Genomic DNA, 18,798 nt, shown 5'->3' with positions numbered 1-18,798 from the left:
TTCTTGATCACATCCGCAAAGCCCCTTTACCATATAAGGTAACATATGTACTGGTTCTGGGGATTAGGATATGGACATCTATGGAGGGTTTCATTTAGCTGACCACTGCTGTAGACACTATAAGGGCTAAAATTTATGCTTTAGGACAAAAAGGTAGAATTGGTGTGGAAAAGTAAGAGCTTTCAAATGAACCTATTTGTAGAGTGACTTTTCTGTGCCAGGTTCAGTAGTAGGGTTTGCATTAAGTTTGCTATGGCAGCCACAACAAAATACCACAGACTGGGTAGCTTGAAAAACGTTTATTTTCTCACAGTTCTGGAGGCCAGAAGTCTGAGGCGTCAGCAGGCTTGGTTTTCTGAGGCCCCTCACTTGGGCTTGCAGATGGCCACCCTCTCCCATGCCTTCATGCAGTCATCTCTCACATGCACAAGCATCTAGTGTCTCTTTGTGTGTCCAGATTTCCTCTTGTAAGGAGGTGGATTAGGGCTCACCCTAATGACCTCATTTTAATTTAATAATCTCTCTAAAAGACCTTATCGCCAAATACATTTACTACTGGGGGTTAGGACTTCAATATCTGAATCTTGGGGCAATACGATTCGGCCCATAATAGGCTTTAACATATGTCAACTGTTTAATGCTCGCATAGCTCAGATCTAGCACATAAAAGTATGGTGGCTGAGAGCGGTTTGTCACTTTCCTGTCTCCCAGTTGGCAGGTGTTTGAGGGAGGATTCACACGAAATCCTGTCTGTTCTAAAGGGCAGGCCCTCACCCTCCTAACAGTTGTGATGGAAGACGGGGGTGTATGAGTGTGGCCTACGACAGTAAAAGGACCAGCCCAAGGGCAAGAGGATATGTCGATTTGGGGTAAATAGTAGTGTGTGGCCTGACTAGAGTCTTTTACAATATGGAAGAAGGATGGAGCAATTTAGCAAAGTAGTCCAGGAAGAGGGAGAGGCAGCACTTGTGTTGTAACTTTTAGGTTCTGTAGCCAGGTTTCCCGTAGCTCCCACCCTAACTCCACCCCTACCATGAATTTTTACAAGGTAACTGTTTACAAAATTCTTTACCACTTCAGGGTAACTGAAGCAGATAGGGCAAGGGCCTTTTACATTGAACGAATTTCCCAAGAGGAAACTAGTGATTTCACCCATTTTGTTACAGTGCCCCTCATGGTTATGCATAGATAGATAACCCTGATATCCGATAGATGACTGCACTTCTTTGCAATCCTGAATTATTTTATGTCCATGATTTTAGGGGCTAATAATCTACTTCATCTTTTCTTCCCCATCTGCCCCATACCCATTTATATCACTTTTCCAGCCTTTCTACCTGAGAGAAGGAAGGAAAAATAAGAGAACTAACTCATCTCAGTTTTAGCAGCTTTTTGAGAGCAAGATAATGTATAAATTTTTAACTATATTCTCCTGTCCCCATTTATCACAAATGGCTGCAGTTTTACCAATTCTAAGATTTGTTCCATATTAACTTTTCATCAACTAACTTAAGAAAATGAAATAAAATTGAAACACATTGCACTTACTCTCCTATAAGTGGAATCAGTGCTAATGGGTTTAGATCTTAAGCATTCTAAAATATAGGGTGATCTGAAAATTATGTAGCAATCGTGAACAGATTATGCAGATTTTGGCAAATTCTAGCCATTCCTCAACAGAATCATTGCCCTTTTAGACACTGGAGCTCTTTTCCGAGTAGGAAAGGAATTCTGCCTTAAGGCTTCCTTCAGAGTACAATGTAGAGGGTGCTAACACCAGGCCTCTGTGCCCCCTTTGGCCCTGCTCCTGCTCCAGTTATCAGGTTCAGCATTGTTTTCCAAAGTCCATGCCAAGACATTTAGAGATCAACATTTTCTTATGAGAAATGGCATACCTTAAAGGGGCATAACCTTTTTCTAAGCTCGATTTTTTCCCTGTCACTTCGTTACTGAAGATACTCTTCTGTTTAAACTCTATATTTTATTATTACTGTATTTTCTAGAAAAATGGTATAGATTTTGCTAAATCTTTTCAAAAGGAAAAAATATATAGGATATTTGTAAGAAAACAGAAATCAACATAAAAATATTATCTATCCTGATAAAATAATTCTGATACTGTATCAGGATAGATAAAACATACCTAAAAGTGGGATATGTTTCTATTTCTTGTCTTCAACTCATTGCTGCTTCTCCTGTCTTAAGTCTAAACACTCATGCTCAGTGGGTCAGTATTTACTGAATAAACGAACAGTTAAGTACATTTTCCTCTGCCTATTTATCAGTGCATGGCATATATACGTGCTCCATTAGTTGCATCATCATAATCACCATCATTATCATTATGATGGGATTTAGTGTGTAGTGTTGCCCACAACCCACATACACAATTGTCTGCCTCCCTTATACTCCACTCTCCCTAAGAGCCACTTAAATCAAGTAAAATATATTTTAGGTAAAGTTCTGAAGAAAAAAAAACCAAGAACAAGAGAATATGAAGTGTAGGTAGAATTTGTATATCAAATTTTAGAAACAGTGGCTAAGAAAAGCCTCTTTGAGAAGGTAACATTTAGGAAAAAAAATCTGTGGCAAAGTACTAAGACATCATTCAAGGAGAGCATTCCAGGCAAAGCAGACCGGAAATGCAAAGGCCTGGGGGTAGGAATCTGCCAAGACTGTTGAGGGGCAGTGAGGAGGTAAGTGGGGCTGGAGAAGGTTGTTAAGAGTAGTCACAGATAAGGCCAGATCGTGGAGAGCCTAGTAGGTGGTAAGACTTTTACTTTGTACTAAGTGTCCTGGGAAGATTGGGGAGGGTTATGAGCAGAGGAATGACATGACCTCACATAGATTCTAAGAAAATCACTCTGGCTGCTGTGTTGAGAACATTCTGAAGGGGGCAAGAGAAGAAACAGTACACTTAACTAATATGCCACTATCTTATGAATTACAATCAGATGAGATTAAAAAAAAAGATCCCTGGTGATGGCCTGCCTACCCATTCTGGTCACTGTGGCTACACACAGACTGGAGTTCCCAAATAAATGTCAGGGTTGGTAACAACACTAGTCTGTATGGATATAGTATGTATAATTTTTTTACTCAAATTCCCCTAAAAAATGAAAACCAATGATTTTCTGAATTATAGATTTTGGCAGTGAATAAAGGTCACAATAAAGAATAAACCTCAACTTTTTGCAGCAGCTTTTTTTTTTTCCCTAAAAAGAGTGTTTTCCTACATTTATTTAGATGAGATACATGTCTGGTTTCTTCTAAAGTGCCAAAATACATACAGTTCCCAAAACTAAAGATGACAATTATAATGAACAAAAGAATGCATCAACTTAAATACTCAAGGTCATCTCATATCGGGGAGTCCCTCTGGTTTCTGTGACATGGGAAGAATTTTGCTAGCAAATACTTGAACTAAAATCCAGGCAAAATATGCAAGTCTTCATCTTCTGGTTCTTAATTCTTTAACATATTGTAAGACTGCTTATTTAAATTTAATTATGTAGTAACATAACCTGAGAGTGTTTTGTAAAAGTTTGTTTTAAAAATTCCTAGATAAACTTCATTTGCTAATCTTCTACTCTATTTTTCTTTGTTTCATCTGTCTTCTTTTCTTTCCACAAGTTTCCAAGGACAATCCCTAAAAAAACTATTAGTCCTACTGTTCGGTTGGAGGCAAATTTATTCCAACAATCGTCAGGTCTGTGGATGTCTATAGTGTAAATCTGTAAAAAAAACACAATGCTGCATGAGTAGAGTACCCGCTCTTTTTTTAGCTTTACAAATAAACACATCGACACAAAGAATAACACCCTGTTATAGAATTTTAAGCAATGGGAAGCCCTTTTTGTTCCCCAAACAGTTTCACAATGTAGAAAAATCTACCATCTCTCTTTCACTGGGTATCATCTATGCTGTGTCCTAAAAATTTCCCCATGAAAGGTGCATGAATACTTTAAGAGGCAACCCATGAAATTTTTAGTTCTATTTAGGAAGCTCTTCCTTCCACTGACTGATCTAAAATCTACTTTCTACAACTCCTACCCTCCAGCTCTGGCTTTATTTTTTGGAGCAATGTTTCTCAACAGGAGAACAAGTCTCGTTTGGGCAGGACAACTCTATTGTACAGGCTTGCCTGGCGTGTTGAAAGATATTTAATATACCTGGCCCTCACCCACTAAATGCCTGTAATAAGACCTTTAGTTCACTTATGATAATCAAAAATACTGTCATACATGTGTAAATCCCCCTCCTATCCCCACATAGAGGAGGGAATCTAGCGACCCAGATTTGCAGCTGGCAATCTAGGACAAATATACTCCTTTTCCTCCACAGTAGTCCTGCAAATATATCAGGAAAGTCTCATGTCCCATCTTACTCTTCTCTAGGCTTAAGCATCAGCATCCTGCATTTTTCCAACTATTCTTTATTACATGGCCTGCAGACTTAAAATCATCATGATTTCCTGTCTTTTCAAACACTGGAAGGCTATGTCCATCTTAAAATACTGTGTCAAAGACTGGAGAGAGGACCACAAATCCAACTGAGAATATAAAGTGGGTTCTAAACATTTTTTATAATATTTGTGATTGTCCTCAAAACTTTTGCCTTAGTCCACTAATATCCAGGTGCTTAAATATTGCTAAACCACCATTATCCTGACCAGACAATCAACTGATGACAACAACCCCATTGAGCTGAGTTATGACCAAAAGGGGATGCTGATAAATTCTGAGGAGGAGAATGATGAAATCTGGAGAATCCTTTTAGCTTTGCTAAACAATGACGGTGACAGAGCATGGGGTTTACTTTATGGACATCGGATTTTGGTTTCTTCACACCATGTTATGCAAGTCTTGTTTACACTGATAACTTGTAATAATCTGTATCAAATAGGTCATCTAAATAAAAGTTCACTAACATCTATTGGATTGTGTTCAAAGAAAATAATGGTAACATTGATGCAAAAAGTCTATTTACTAGCAATCTACTTAATTAAAATTAGATTTTGTCCATTCATTTTACAAAAGTTAATAATGTAGATTCATGATATAAGCTTGCAGGTGCTAGGGTGCGGGGGGCATATCCTGAAATGAGTTTCCTAGGCAGAACTCTGACATGGCAGCATTTCATGACTTATCTAGTCTTGGTCTCTATGCCAGTGGGACACAAAACTATGAATAATTACTTTGCCAATCATTACTAGAAACCCGCATTTAAAAAATATAGTTGTGTTTATCAGTTGCTTTCAGAGTAATTCAGCTCAACCGACAACCTTCAGACATTACTGAAATTTTTCCAGACATAAGTCAGAAGTAATTCCAAAAAAATCAGAAGAAAAAAATATGTTTAGTTTTAGGTTACTTCTCTAAAGTAATATAGCTAGCTCTTTCATATGATAAGTTGGGGCAGGGGAGGGGGTAGTGTAAGACAGTTCAAGGCAAGTGTTTGTTTTGAGAAGTACCTTGGTTGGTAAATATAGAGGTCATTTTGTTTAAATAATATAATTTATATCAAGGAAGAATGAGGGAAAAAATAAGACGGTCAAACCTGGTGAGCCAGATGGGCTCCGACAGCAGTCAGAGCAGTGTAGTAGGGCATGGTTTGACCACTGTTCACTCCCACCAGGCTCAGCGCCCCCAGCATGGCCACACCAAAGCCACTGAGCCATGGCTTGGTGTTTTCACCAAACCGTAGTGCCGTGGACTTAACACCAATCAGAGTGTCATCTTTCTTGTCCTAACGTTGGAAATAAGAAATTGTTTTTTATTAAAACCACAGAATTCACCATTTTGAAGTATACAATTCATAGTTTTAGTATATTCACACAGTTGTGCAATCATCACCATTATCTAATTCCAGAGGAAACTGTCTCTTAAAGAACATTGATATGTAAACATAAAGATAGACCATGAATTGTTAAAGATGACAGTGAACTCAGAAACATAGGTTGATCAGTAATGGATGTGCAGGCCAAATCAAAGTTAAATGTTACTGCTAAAATTATCTTCCAGCTCTATTTCTACATGTCACTGTATTTCTTATAATCCTATAATAACTGTTAACTATACTTTTACTACATTAGAAGTAAAACAACTCAAATTCTTCATAGCACTTCCTTACCACAGAGTTCTCAAATCTCAGTAATTTCCTGTACACTTTAGTTTCAATCTTGCTAAAATAAAATCACAGATGTAGAAAAATGCTCACTTATCACCTAACAACATCCATTCACATTTCACTTCTAGCTCAATTTATTCCTTGCTTCTCCCATGGAATCCTTTCTGCTTAAGTAGAGCTAGGTTTTGATACACTCACATCTAGCTGACTGGTCTCTAGCAGCTTTAGTTGTAATTATGGTCCTGTGATATCAGAGGCTGCATGCTGAACTGTGCAACCAGTTGCTGGTAGACAGCTATTGTTTGAAGTCCCAAATCCAAGTTATAATGAGTGTGAGGTTTGTGTATGTTTTTCCTTTCACACTGCAAGCACCTTAAGGGTGCAAACTGTGTTTTTAATTATGTGGATCACAAAAGTGTCAAAGAGTATGTGTGTTTTACTGAAGAAGTTAATCTAATTGGAGTACAGTTATCTAGACCACTGGTTCCAAAGCTGACTGCAAAAAATACAGGGATCTCTTCTAAACTGTTAGTTAAGTTTCATTTAAGGAAATCAGGTTGATTATAGAACTCGCAAACTTTTTCATGATAACATAAATGTAGTGGAGGAGAGAGGTTAATAGAAAGAAAACAAGATGAAATCCAGACTGAAGTATTAGAAAAAAATTTCATTAAATCATGACATATTCTTTAAGTAAATGATTGAGAAGTCAATCATATTTCAGAAAAATACTGAGAAAAAATCCTTTTTTTCAAAGTTCATATACATAAAAGAAAATTAAGAACATAAATCAAGAAAAGTAAAAAGTTTTTATTAAACTTATGAAAAAGGCAATATTGAAAGCTATAAACATGTTTATATCCTTTAAATAAGTAACACCACTCCTAAAAATTTACCCAAAAAGCTCACAGTCATAAAGACATTAGTAATTAGAACAATGTCATTTATAATTGCAGAAACTCAGAAACAACTTAAATGGCCAAAATAGACAAATTGTTAATTTTTTAAAAATTATGGCATATTAAATCAATGGATTATTATGCAGTCTTAAACTGATAATGACAAAAAAAATAGATAAAAATATGGGAAAACATTTATTACTTATACTACCTAAAAAAAAAAAAAAAACGTTGGCTGGTACAATGATTAGAGGCATCAACAGAAGGGCAGGAGAGGGCAAGGGAGGGCAGCAATTAAAAGCACTGACTCTGGAGACTGTATGGGTTCAAATTCAGTTCTGCCACACACTAACTGTGTGACACGGATAAATTACTTTTCTATGCCTGTTTTCCTCATCTGTTAAAATGAGGATAATAAAAGTACTTTCCTCGCAGGTTGTTATGAGGATTAAACTGGTATTTGGAAGGTATTTAATACAGTGCCTAGCACATAGTAAATACTATTTAAATTATTACAAATAAAATAAATGAGATGATCTTTTTGGTAAAAACAGAAATACTTTGTTGATGTCATGTAAGTGTAAATAATTTACTTTTTAGAAAAAAAATACTTTCCCTTTAATTAGGTTCTTAAAGTTTTTTAAAAAACAACTACACCAAAGTTAAGAAAAAAAAATATTTCTTTACCTGATGGGCATAGATAGTATCATATATGAGAGTCCACATAATTCCAGAAAAATAAAGAGGCAGGCAAACAGATGGGTCACAGGAGCCCTTGACAGCAGACCATCCAAGTAATGCTCCCCAGTTAAAAGTCAACCCTACAATGAGTGAAACAGATAGAGGAAATGTCTAAATGTACTTCAGAATTCCAAAGGGAAAGAAAGGGGCATTAGCATGTAGTAAGTGCTTCTATGTATGTTATTTTCTAATACGCTTCTTCTTTAAATTCTCTCAGCTCTCTGTGATAGTTATTAGCTACATTTTACAAAAAAGAAAACAGATTCAGAGAGGTTAACAATTAAAATAACAGAGCTAATAGAAAGGATGATATTCCCTTGATAAGTAGATTTTATGAGAACATTTATCCTACCTAGTACGATGCCTGGCATAGCCAATGAATAGTAGATGCTGGGGTCTAAATTGAGACCTGAAGTCAAAAGTCTTGTGGTCTTTCCATTAGCATTCTACTTTCCCTATAAACTACAGAAACAAGAGTATAGGCAGGAATCCTTATTTATTCCACAATCCCAACCTCCCTGAGGACTGTAAACATCTACATGCTGACAACTCCTAAGCCTCTCCGTACAAGCTGGATCACTTCCCTGAGCTTCAGACTCGATACTGAACTGTCTGCTGGGCACCTCTACCTGCAAGTCCCTCAGGTACCTCAAACACAATGGGTTCCAAACGTCCTCTCTCCACCTTTGTTACCTATTTCCACTCAATGGTTCCCAAATGTCTTCTCTCCACCTCTGTTACCTATTTCCATTCAGAATCCCTCCTCAGTTGATGATGGGCCTCCCTTTTGTGTTCCCACAGCACTCATGCATGCCAGTATAATGTACTGTAACGGCCTGTTTATCTGTTGTCTTCTCTAGCTCCTTCAAGAGAGTGAATGTGTTTTAGTCAATTTAATTTTCTTAGCACATGATGTGATTCCTGGCACAAAGTAAAAGTCAGGGGTTCAGTAAATATTTGAAGTAAATATACCAGCTTTCTTAATATTATCTTATAAATAGGAAATGCTTATCCTTTTATCAAAAGAGTCCCAGGTCAGTTGAGACTATAATGTCCTATTTTTTTAAATAATAAAAAGAAACACAACATTGAATGAGAAGATCCTACAAAAAGATAAATATTCCACAACAACTTTCCACATCAGGCTCACATCAATTTCTTGGAGTGTCTTTTGGTTCTTTTATTTACTGTGGGGGGGGGGGTAGTTCAAAGAACTAGAATAGTTTTAAGAACACTCTAGATTATTCAAGGAATAGAACAGAAAAGACTAGTAGGTATTTTTCCAATTGATTTTGACTTACCTACCTACTAATCTTCCTCTCTTTCTACTAATGAACTTTTATTGAATTCCTGTGATTTATCAAGTGCTGTTAGATGCTGAGCCATCCATATGTAAAGAATGCTTTATCTTTTAGGAATTTACAATTTATTAATGGGGAGACAGAGGTGGCTCTCAATATCTTCATGTTGAATTAATGCTGTTGAAATGAGTAAGTGCCACATCAGAGTGCTGTGGGGGCCCATTTGCTATAACTTTTTCCTGGGAAGTCGAAAGAAAGTTTTACAAGAGGGGAGTCCTGCGAAGCCGGCTAAGCCATCATACACACTAACTCTCGTTCTCCAGCTCAGAGTGCTTTCTACTCCAATCCCCAAAGTCTTCAGAGTGTCTAGATCAACTACCTAAAGAGAGGGGTAGAGTCGAGGCAGCTAATTTTTTTCTTCATAACATACCTAGATTTTTAAAAGAACATTTCAGAAAAAAATGACAATCTTAATAAATAAGCAAGACTTTTTAGCCAAAAGAAATAGTTAATTGTCCTTTAAAATATGAAAATCTGTTCTTGGTGTGGAAAATTTCATGATTAATTTGACATTGTATTTCTGCCACATTAAATATATATGTATGATATTATGTCTAAAAGTATAGTTTGAGGGTATCAAAGGAAGTACTTAAAGTTATTTCAAGCTTACCCAAAACTAACTGAGGCCAGTATGTAATTCTTTTCATTAGTGGGTAGGTGATGACAAGAAGTAGGGATGCTGCTCCTAGAGCTATACTGAAATCAAGAAAAACCATTAAAAAGATTAATATATCACCTATTAAAAATCACTAAAACAGCAATAGTAACACTAATTGAGAAAATAATTTATCTTAAAAATTCTATTTTTTGTTATGTAAAATTATCTTGACTTTGTTTAGGATAAAGGATGGATAATAACAGCTAACACATATAGTGTTTTTATGTATTAGGCACTGTTCTAACTATTTTATATATGTTAACTCATTATGATCATCACCACAACCTTAAGAGGCAGATAGTTTTATTCTACTTGTTTTTTGCATATGAGAAAACTAAAGCACAAAGAGATTAACTTGTCATAATACAGTTAGTCTGTAGTAGGGCCAGGATTCAAACCTAAGGCAAACTGGCTCCAGAGTCCAACTTGTGCTTACCCACCATATGCTACTGCTAGTAAACTGAGATATCAGAACAGATCATTAGAGTCAAGAGATCCCTTCTTAGACGTACAATGGGGTGTTATTTCTCTAGAAGAGGATAAGGTCACAAAACCCTTATGAAAGAAATGATAACATAAGATATTCATCAAAGCTCACCTATCACCATCCCTCCAGGAATAACCTTCCAGTGTTTTTATGTGACTGATGATAGCAGGGCAAGGTATATATTTAAGACTAGTCTCTATAAAGTAATGCTTATTTGCTGACCTCCTCTTTTTTGCCTTATTGAAGCACTCTGTAAACAGCCATCTGATGCACAGAAGTTTAATTCTGTCTCTGTTTAAGAAATATAGGAATGAGTCCTTTTACTTTTTCTTCTGTCATGACTAGAAACATGACTCTGGGAAAGACCCAGTTTCTCTTTTTTGCAAAATGAGTATAATCACTTTTGCTTCTATCTACTTCAGAGATTCTATCAGGATAAATAAAATTACATATACGAGTATATAAACAAACACATCCATGCATGCACCTAAAAAACCTATGAAGTGCCTTGCGTCCCTTAGGAACATGTAGTATGAGTACTGATGGTGGTTCAGAATAAATTACATGCTGATTTGTTCATTCTTTTGGTTGAAAGCATTCTTGATTTTACAATGTATGGTGATTTATACTTGCTAGTTTACAGATGCTCGATAGGCAGCCAATAAACAACTTCATGATAAAGATATTTCAATTTTATTTTATTCCTACTTCTTCCATTTCAAAGGAGAGATTTTATACATAATTATGAAGAACACATTTAATATACCTGTAGTAATTCAGACACAGAAGAACACCTAGTGCCAAGGTCAGCTGTCCTCCAAGAAAAACAAAGGACTGAAAAGTTGAAATGTTTCCAGCAGCTATTGGGCGATTTGCTGTTCTTGCAACCTTAACACACAAAAACAGATACGTTAGCCTCATGTAATGGCTCACTTTTTTTTTTTTTTTTATTAGTTTCAAGTATACAGTACACTGGTTAGACATTTATATAGTTTATAAGACATCAATCATTTATTTAAGCATTTCATCAAGAGACTGGGCCATCATAAGTACTAAGGCAGAAATATGAATAAAAGGTGAAATCAATAGTGGAAGTATTGCCAAGAATCAAAAATTGATATTAAAATAGCTTTGAAAAGAACTAAAAATTCCTACTACTCATTCCCCTTTCTTTCCATTTCCCATTCCCATCTCCAAACACACAAAACAAAGCAACTCTTTACTTAGCTATTTAGCTACTCAGCAAGTATACTCAATTTCCAGAGAGAAAAGAGGAACAATAATAATGAGAATTCTCAGGAAAGAAAAAATTTCAGTGCATGTCAGATAAGGCTGATATCATGTGACTATTTTGAGTATGGGAAGTGCTGCAATCAGAAATCAGATGTGAAAATAGAAAGAAGACAGATTATCTAGGTTTGAAAGTGGGAGTGCTTTTGCCAGGCTGTTTAGGAATGGGTCTGCTATCATATATTAGCTGCACTCAAATATAAAGGGCAAACCCACTATAAGGACATGAACAGAGTAAGTGTGTGAACAAATAACATATCTTAATTTGTTCTTTTCCTTTCAAGAGATCACAAAATGTGATTACTCTACACTCAACCACAAATAAAGAACATAACCAAAATTTTCAATATTGCTAAAAGTTAAGAACTCAGGATCTGGGATCAGAGAGTCCAGCATTTGAATCCAATTCCATCACTGTGTGAATTTTGGCAAATTACTTAACTTCTCTTGGGCTTAGGTTATTTCTTACCTGTTAAAGGTAAAACAGAGAAGGAGAAGAACTAAGAGGGGTGATAATATCACCTACCTCAGAGTAAATGCAGTATCTGAAGCATATAAGCATGCAATAAATGTTAACTATTAGTAATATATTTTTGTATAATTTGTATCAAGGGTCAGCAAACTACGCCTTGTGAGCCAAATCTAGCCTACTGCCTGTTTTTATACAGCCCATAAGCTAAGTTGGTTTCTACTTTTTTAGATGGTTGAATATTGATTTTTAAAAAAGATTAATGTATTGTGACACGTGAAAATATGAAATTCACATTTCAGTGTCCAAAAATAAAGATTTATTAAAAAAAGAGACACACCATTTGTTTATATACTGTGTATGGCTGCTTTCCTGCTCCAACAGAGTCAAGCAGTTGCAGCAAAGACGTTCTGGCCCACAAAGCCTAAAATATTTATTACCCAACGCTACGAAAAAAACTGCTGACCCAATTTTTAGTATGCTTAACTCTGTAATAAAACAGTTTGTCAAACTATAACGACTTATTTTGGTTTAACTGCTAGAACTGGATCGTCTACCTTTTATTTGGTCACTATAATTTTAATTGGAAATAATATTTATGTTCTCCTATGTGTTTTAGGATATTATTATTCCAGCGAATATCTGAGTGTTTAAGGTGCCACTATTCTACGAGCTATACGTATGCATCACATTTTTGAATACTCATAACAACCCTGTCTTTTAACCACTCATAAGGTCTTGCTATTTCTAAGTTTTAGAAAACTTATGTGAACAAATAATATATATTTGTTCAGTAACTTTCCAAAGTCACAGACAGCACAGTAGCAAGTCAGTCTAGTCCCACTGACGACACTACTAACTACAAGACTACACCGACCTTTCAGTACATATCCTTGTAGTTTTTATGAAATTAAAGTGCTCACAGCTTACAAAACCAATCTCACATATAACCTACGTGAGATTATTTCAATATTTATGAACCTAATGTTTACCAGATGGCTAGTAGATTATAGATGCCAACAAAACACACCTAACCTAGATACCCTAATAGCAATTCACTTAAAACCCTGAGCCATAAACATGTCCTTAATGAAATACAACCTTTAAGAAACTGTGAGGTAAGCATTACAATTTGGCCAAGCTTTTTAACTTATCCTTTAAAAGAGATGTACATAATCCTTTAAAATTTGTGTTAGCAAAACCACCTCAATAACTCTAAAACAATCGTTTAAGTACTCTGTTGCATGGCAATATAGAATCTAGATTCTTCTAATCAGAGAAAAATATCCTGGGAGAGATGTAAGGTATATATATAATCAGTTCCCTTTGATCTAGGGAGAAAAAAATCACTTAGGGGGGAACTAAAATGGTCATATTTTGTTAATTAAAAAATTAGAAAAAGTTGGTTGGTTTGAATGTTATTTTTTTAGATAAACTTTTCCTTTTGAGGCAACTGTAGATTTGCACGCGGTTGTTTTTTAATCTCTGTATTTTAGAAAATACAGAGATCCCACGTACCCTATACCAAGTTCCCCTAAGGGCAACATCTTGCAAAACTTTATAGTAAAATATGACAACCAGGATGTAGGCATTAGTTGCTCTAAACATGTTCAAGCATTATTTTGAAATGAAATATGCCAGAAGCCTCATTCACACAGTAATGCAGAATGAAAAACTTACCAGGATGTGTGAACCCAAAAATCAAAAAAGTATGCATCTTCTGGCATGGATCAAGGCATCCCACCTGTTTCAGTGGGGCATAGAGAGGCCTTTATCAGTTCCTGCCACCTTTCCACTAACCTATTCTCCAGACGCAAGTAAACCCCATGGTTGCAGTCGTCAAGCATAATATACTTTATCTCACAGCCATGCTTCTGTATCTGCTATTCACTCTGCCCAAACAGACCTTCATCCTCCAGCCCACCCTTTTCTTGCCACCTTATTCTGCCACAGTTCAAAGTTCTGACCTTCTCCCATAGGCTCAGGTAGGTGCTCTTTGTTAAGTCCTCTTTGTGAACACCATTCTCATGACAGTGCTGCTTGTATCACAACTACGAAAGCATAAGGTCAGAGATGGTGTCTTTCACCTTTGCATTCCTAGAACCTGTCACTGTGTCTCACACACAGCAAGTAGTCAACAAATGTTTTTATGAATTTAAAAAATATATTAATATGATACTGTTCTATAAACTAAAAATGATTATAGGTGTGCCTTCTTTAAGGGAAATTCACACATGTGAAAGGCAAACTAGAGATGATTATCTACTTTATATAGTATATATATGATTATTTACTTTATATAGTTCCCCATGGCTTTCTTTTAAATTGAAAGTTTACTTGATTATTTACTCAAGCATTTAATGATCTTAATGATCTTGTACTTGTTATAGCGTGGCTGCTAGGATAAAAGGAAAATGAGATGGACCTCTCCCTTGAGAAAATGACAAGTCTATTGAGGAACAAAGAATTAATTATACACATATGTTAGAATATGCATAGGAAGTAATCCAGAGGAACATAATGCATCAAACTTTAATTGAAGTTTTCTCTGGAGGACTGGAGTGATAAGGAGTACTTGTACTTCCTATCCTTTCTATTTCTGTACTGTATGAAGTTTTCAGAATAAAAATGTATTATTTTTCCAAGGAGAAGTATAAGTTTTTTAAAAAAGAAATAATTATAGCAAATGATAATAGAAGTGCCTTGGTTCATTTACATTAAGATTTGATTTAAATATGAATAGTACAGCTCCAGTATATATATCTGAAAGGAAGGGGTGGCAGTTCTTTCAGACATCCAAAGGTTCAGATGAAATTTTTAACTTCACTCCTAATATCCTTACCCCAGCATTCTAAATCCTAGTTCATTTTGTAAAAATGAAGTACACGCCTTGCCTCCATGGCTGCTCTTGTGTTGAGAAAGAAAGTACAGTGTACTTTGTAACACATGCTATTCAACTGGTATCAGCAATTCTTATGCTGGATTTCAGTGAGGATACTAAAGGATCCTATTGCTTTATGTGGCAATCAAAAGTAATGTCACCATGTTACTCTGCAGGATTGAAAGGAACCTCTCTGCTCCTTTCCAAGACAAAATCACCTTTTTATCATAGTTCTGGTCCCACATATCATTAATAGTACAGCCTGCTCCACGCATAAGAACAGCTCCAGTGCCAAACAGGGATAACAGGTACCAATCTGGAAAACAACCTGGTTCAGCTGCCAAGGCAATGCTCCAGGTACATGGCAGATACAGCAGCCAGGTTCCTAAGGAAAAATAAAAAGACAAAAAAGGTACAAATTCAAGTTAATTAATTGTTTTCATTTGTTTAAACACCACATCCCAAAGAAGTAAAAAACACAGTCAGAAACACATGACAAAACTGAGACTAACATTTACTGAATGATTGTGAAATGTCAAGTGCTGTAAATAACTTATATGTAATTTAATCCTAAAAACATCCTCATAAAGTAGGCACTATTATTATTCCTATTTTACAATTGAGGCAACAGATATACAGAGATTAAGTAAAACAATGGATTTAACTACTTCCTTATAACTCAGAGGGACAGAGGAGTAGCTTGATCCTGCCCCAATAGAAAAGAAAGACCATGGCTTCACAGGCATTATTTTCCTGGTGTGGTCATAACAGAAGGTTCCATTTTAAAAAAAATTCTAGAAAAAAGATGTGTAAGCATTTTATGTCAGGAACAAAATTTTCTTGGCCTTAAGTCTGAATTACAGGTGGTGTATTCACTTACTAATAGGAATATGTAGGGTGACCCTACAGAAGAGAAGGGTTCCTCTAATGAAGGGGAAGTTAGATGTCTGGTTTGATGTCGGCCACTAGTAAGTGGAGTAACACCAGACACTAAAGAATATTAAATTTAAGGCTCATCCTTCCTCATTTATAAATGAGAGAAAAGAATATCTAATTTTCAGAGTTGTTATGAAAAGATGATACTGGTGATGATGAAAACGAAAACAATAACAACAAATATATAGCACCATATGCCAGGTGTTGTCATATAACACTTTTGACTCTCACAACACTTTTATGACATAGGCATTATTTTTATTATAGCCATTTAACAAATACAGAAACTGAAGCATAGAGAAAGTAATCTGCCCAAGGCCATACAGGTAAAATGTGGCATAGCTGGAATTCAAATCCAGGCAGTCTGGCTCCAATCTATGTCCTAAGGCCAATGCTATCACTCTCTATACCCAAATCTCTATATATCCTTAAATTCTTATTGTTCTTTTCCTTCCTGATTCTCAGCAACATGTTTTTCTGTCTTCCCTATGACAGTTTCTTTATGTCTTCTTCTATGAAGAAAGATGCAGAAGTGGTGAGGATACAGACAGGTTTTATAAAGAAATGTTTATTGTAGAAAAAAGAAAAATTCTGAGGGAGAGATTAAAGAAAACGAGCAAGTTAGGACAGGTGATGGGCAGAGCAAAGAGGCTGAGTAAATGGAGTCTAAGAGTCATTCAATAATTACACACTATCTTTAAGACAACATAAATTTTACCCATAAATGCAGTAAAACAAAAAAATTATACCACCAATTTAGTGGAAAGAGGGCCACCTACTGAAACTTCCTGAAATAACAGTTTGTTACCCGTTTGAAATAAATTGTAATCCATTCTGAAAAACAATGAAATACACTTTGGTTTATGAAGATAGTAAGATTAAACTTCAACAAAGTAAAACAATGAATATAAAATTACCCCACAAAAGAATTTAAATAAAGAAATATCAAACCTGGATTACACTACTGTCATTTTATTGTTCCTGGCATACATAGGGGCTCAAAAAATGTTTGTTAAATGATCTGTAACACAGAACATTAATAAGTTGTCTTAAAAATCCTGTAATCATCACCTGATTTAGAATCAAAGCACAGCAGGCTGGTATCTTCTTAACATACATAGTAACTATTACCCAATCTTATCCAATTTCTACTTCTCAAGGAATAAGGGCTAACTTTCTTGAGTAGTTATTATGTCAGGCACTGTTCTAAAGACTTGATATATGTTAATGAATTCTCAAGACAACTTTATAAAGGTCAGTATTATTAGTATCTTCATTTCATAGATGAGAAATGAAGGCCCAGAGAGGTAAAGTAACTTAATTGAGGTCTCTCAAGTGGGCAAAGTGAAGATTCAAACTAAAAGGTTTGGCTTGAGAGCTTTACGTGTAACTCCTATATAGCCTCTTATTAGGTGGTGGGTGGTCTAACCACTGAAGTAGAAGCCAGAGTTTTATGGAAATGAGAATTACAGCAGCTGTTGATCCTGCTGTATGGCCTGGAAGCCTGCACTGCAGCTCCATGACACAGACCCTAAGAACATAATTATAGTTAGGCTTCAGATTAGAACTGGGCTTGGAAATTTATGCCTATCAACTCGTATCTGGCGCCCACATGTAAGGGGTCATGATAGCAGGGCTGTCCCTATTATTTATTTTGCTTTTATACTTTAATTGTTAATTGTTATAAACTCTTAGTGCTCTGATCCCAAATAAGTAGTGCATAAACCTAGAGTGCCAAAAACAAGGCCTAATTTGGGATTTTAGCTGGAAAACGGTGGAGAAAATTTATGCATGTGACTGCATTTCTATGCATTGCAACGGCAAATGTCATCGTCAGGGGTCCCTAAGCCCCAGGCCAAGGACGGGCACTGGTCAGTGTCCTGCAAGGAGCCTGAACGCCCACTACTTCTACACTGACATGGGGTTCCAGATCAGCTTATATTCTTAGTATTCTAACACTTTACCTTAGGATCTCTGCAAAAATGTTTCCCCCATCAATCAAGATCTCTTCCCTCCTCTGCGAAATCTACCTGTCCTTGAGTTACACTTTCTTCTTGACTTTTTCCATCAATGAATTTTTTTTATCTTTCCCGCTATACTATCTGGATCACTTGTATCAGCTTTTTAACTAGACTGGGAGTTCTTTGAGAGCAGGGAGTTTCCATAGCTCTAGCCCTAAGGCTAGTCACGTGATGTTGTAGGAATTTATTAACACATCTATTACTACTGGTAGGCTCTGTTCTAGGCACTAGAAAGAAATATGTCATATATGTGAAGCTTATACTGTATTAGAGAAGTCAATTAACCAATAAATGCATAAGGTTAGTTAGTGGAGAGTGCTATGAATAAAATGCGGGGCGAGGGGTGTAGGGATAGAGAGTGAGGTGGTAGGTGATAGTTTAAATAGGAAGGTGGGGGAAATCCTCAGGAGGCGACTGTGAGCAGATAAGGCAGTCCATAAGTGCTGTACGTGCTGCGGTGGTACCAGTGGTGCAGGGCAAAGAGCTAGAATTCAGCATCAAAACACTAGGTTCATCAGGTCTGGCTCTGCCGAAGAGCTTTAGTTTGTTTCCTCAGCGTCTTTACAATCTTATGTGATTTGACAGCCTTACAGGATTATGGAAAAGATCAAACATAATGAAAGTATAAGTGCTTCAATACTGTAAATCTGTGCAAATGCAGGGACACGAGCACGGCATTTCTGCTCGATTCACTACTTAAACAAGGAGTGTGGAACGAGAGAATTTACTGCCCGGCTCAAGATTCGAAGGGGCGTGAAGGCCGGCAGGTCACTTCGCAGGTGTCTCGAAACTATCCTGCGCCTGGCGGCGAAGCTCCGCCTTTCGGGCTTTATTTCCTTTAAGGCTGCATCCCCTGGACATCCCGCGCCGCGCGCCGGTCCGCCACACTCACCAATGGGCTTGTCCAACCGCATGAGCCGCAGGTA

At 36.4% G+C, this 18,798-nt stretch overlaps 1 protein-coding gene across 1 annotated transcript; it reads right to left on the bottom strand.

Annotated features, from left to right (window-relative positions):
* Positions 1-284: 284 nt before the first annotated feature.
* COQ2 (coenzyme Q2, polyprenyltransferase) lies at positions 285-18,798 on the bottom strand (the record flags this gene model as incomplete). The annotated part of the gene is made up of 7 exons (XM_015586030.2): positions 285-3,734; positions 5,560-5,748; positions 7,716-7,849; positions 9,741-9,826; positions 11,042-11,163; positions 15,134-15,300; positions 18,765-18,798. Coding segments are annotated over 7 exons (888 nt in total), but the record flags the coding sequence as incomplete, so codon positions are not given.

Source organism: Pteropus alecto, unplaced genomic scaffold, assembly GCF_000325575.1.
Source record: "Pteropus alecto unplaced genomic scaffold, ASM32557v1 scaffold161, whole genome shotgun sequence".
NCBI lineage: Eukaryota > Metazoa > Chordata > Mammalia > Chiroptera > Pteropodidae > Pteropus > Pteropus alecto.
The sequence above is the reverse complement of the archived record's forward strand: the minus strand, read 5'-3'. Positions and strand labels throughout refer to the sequence as shown.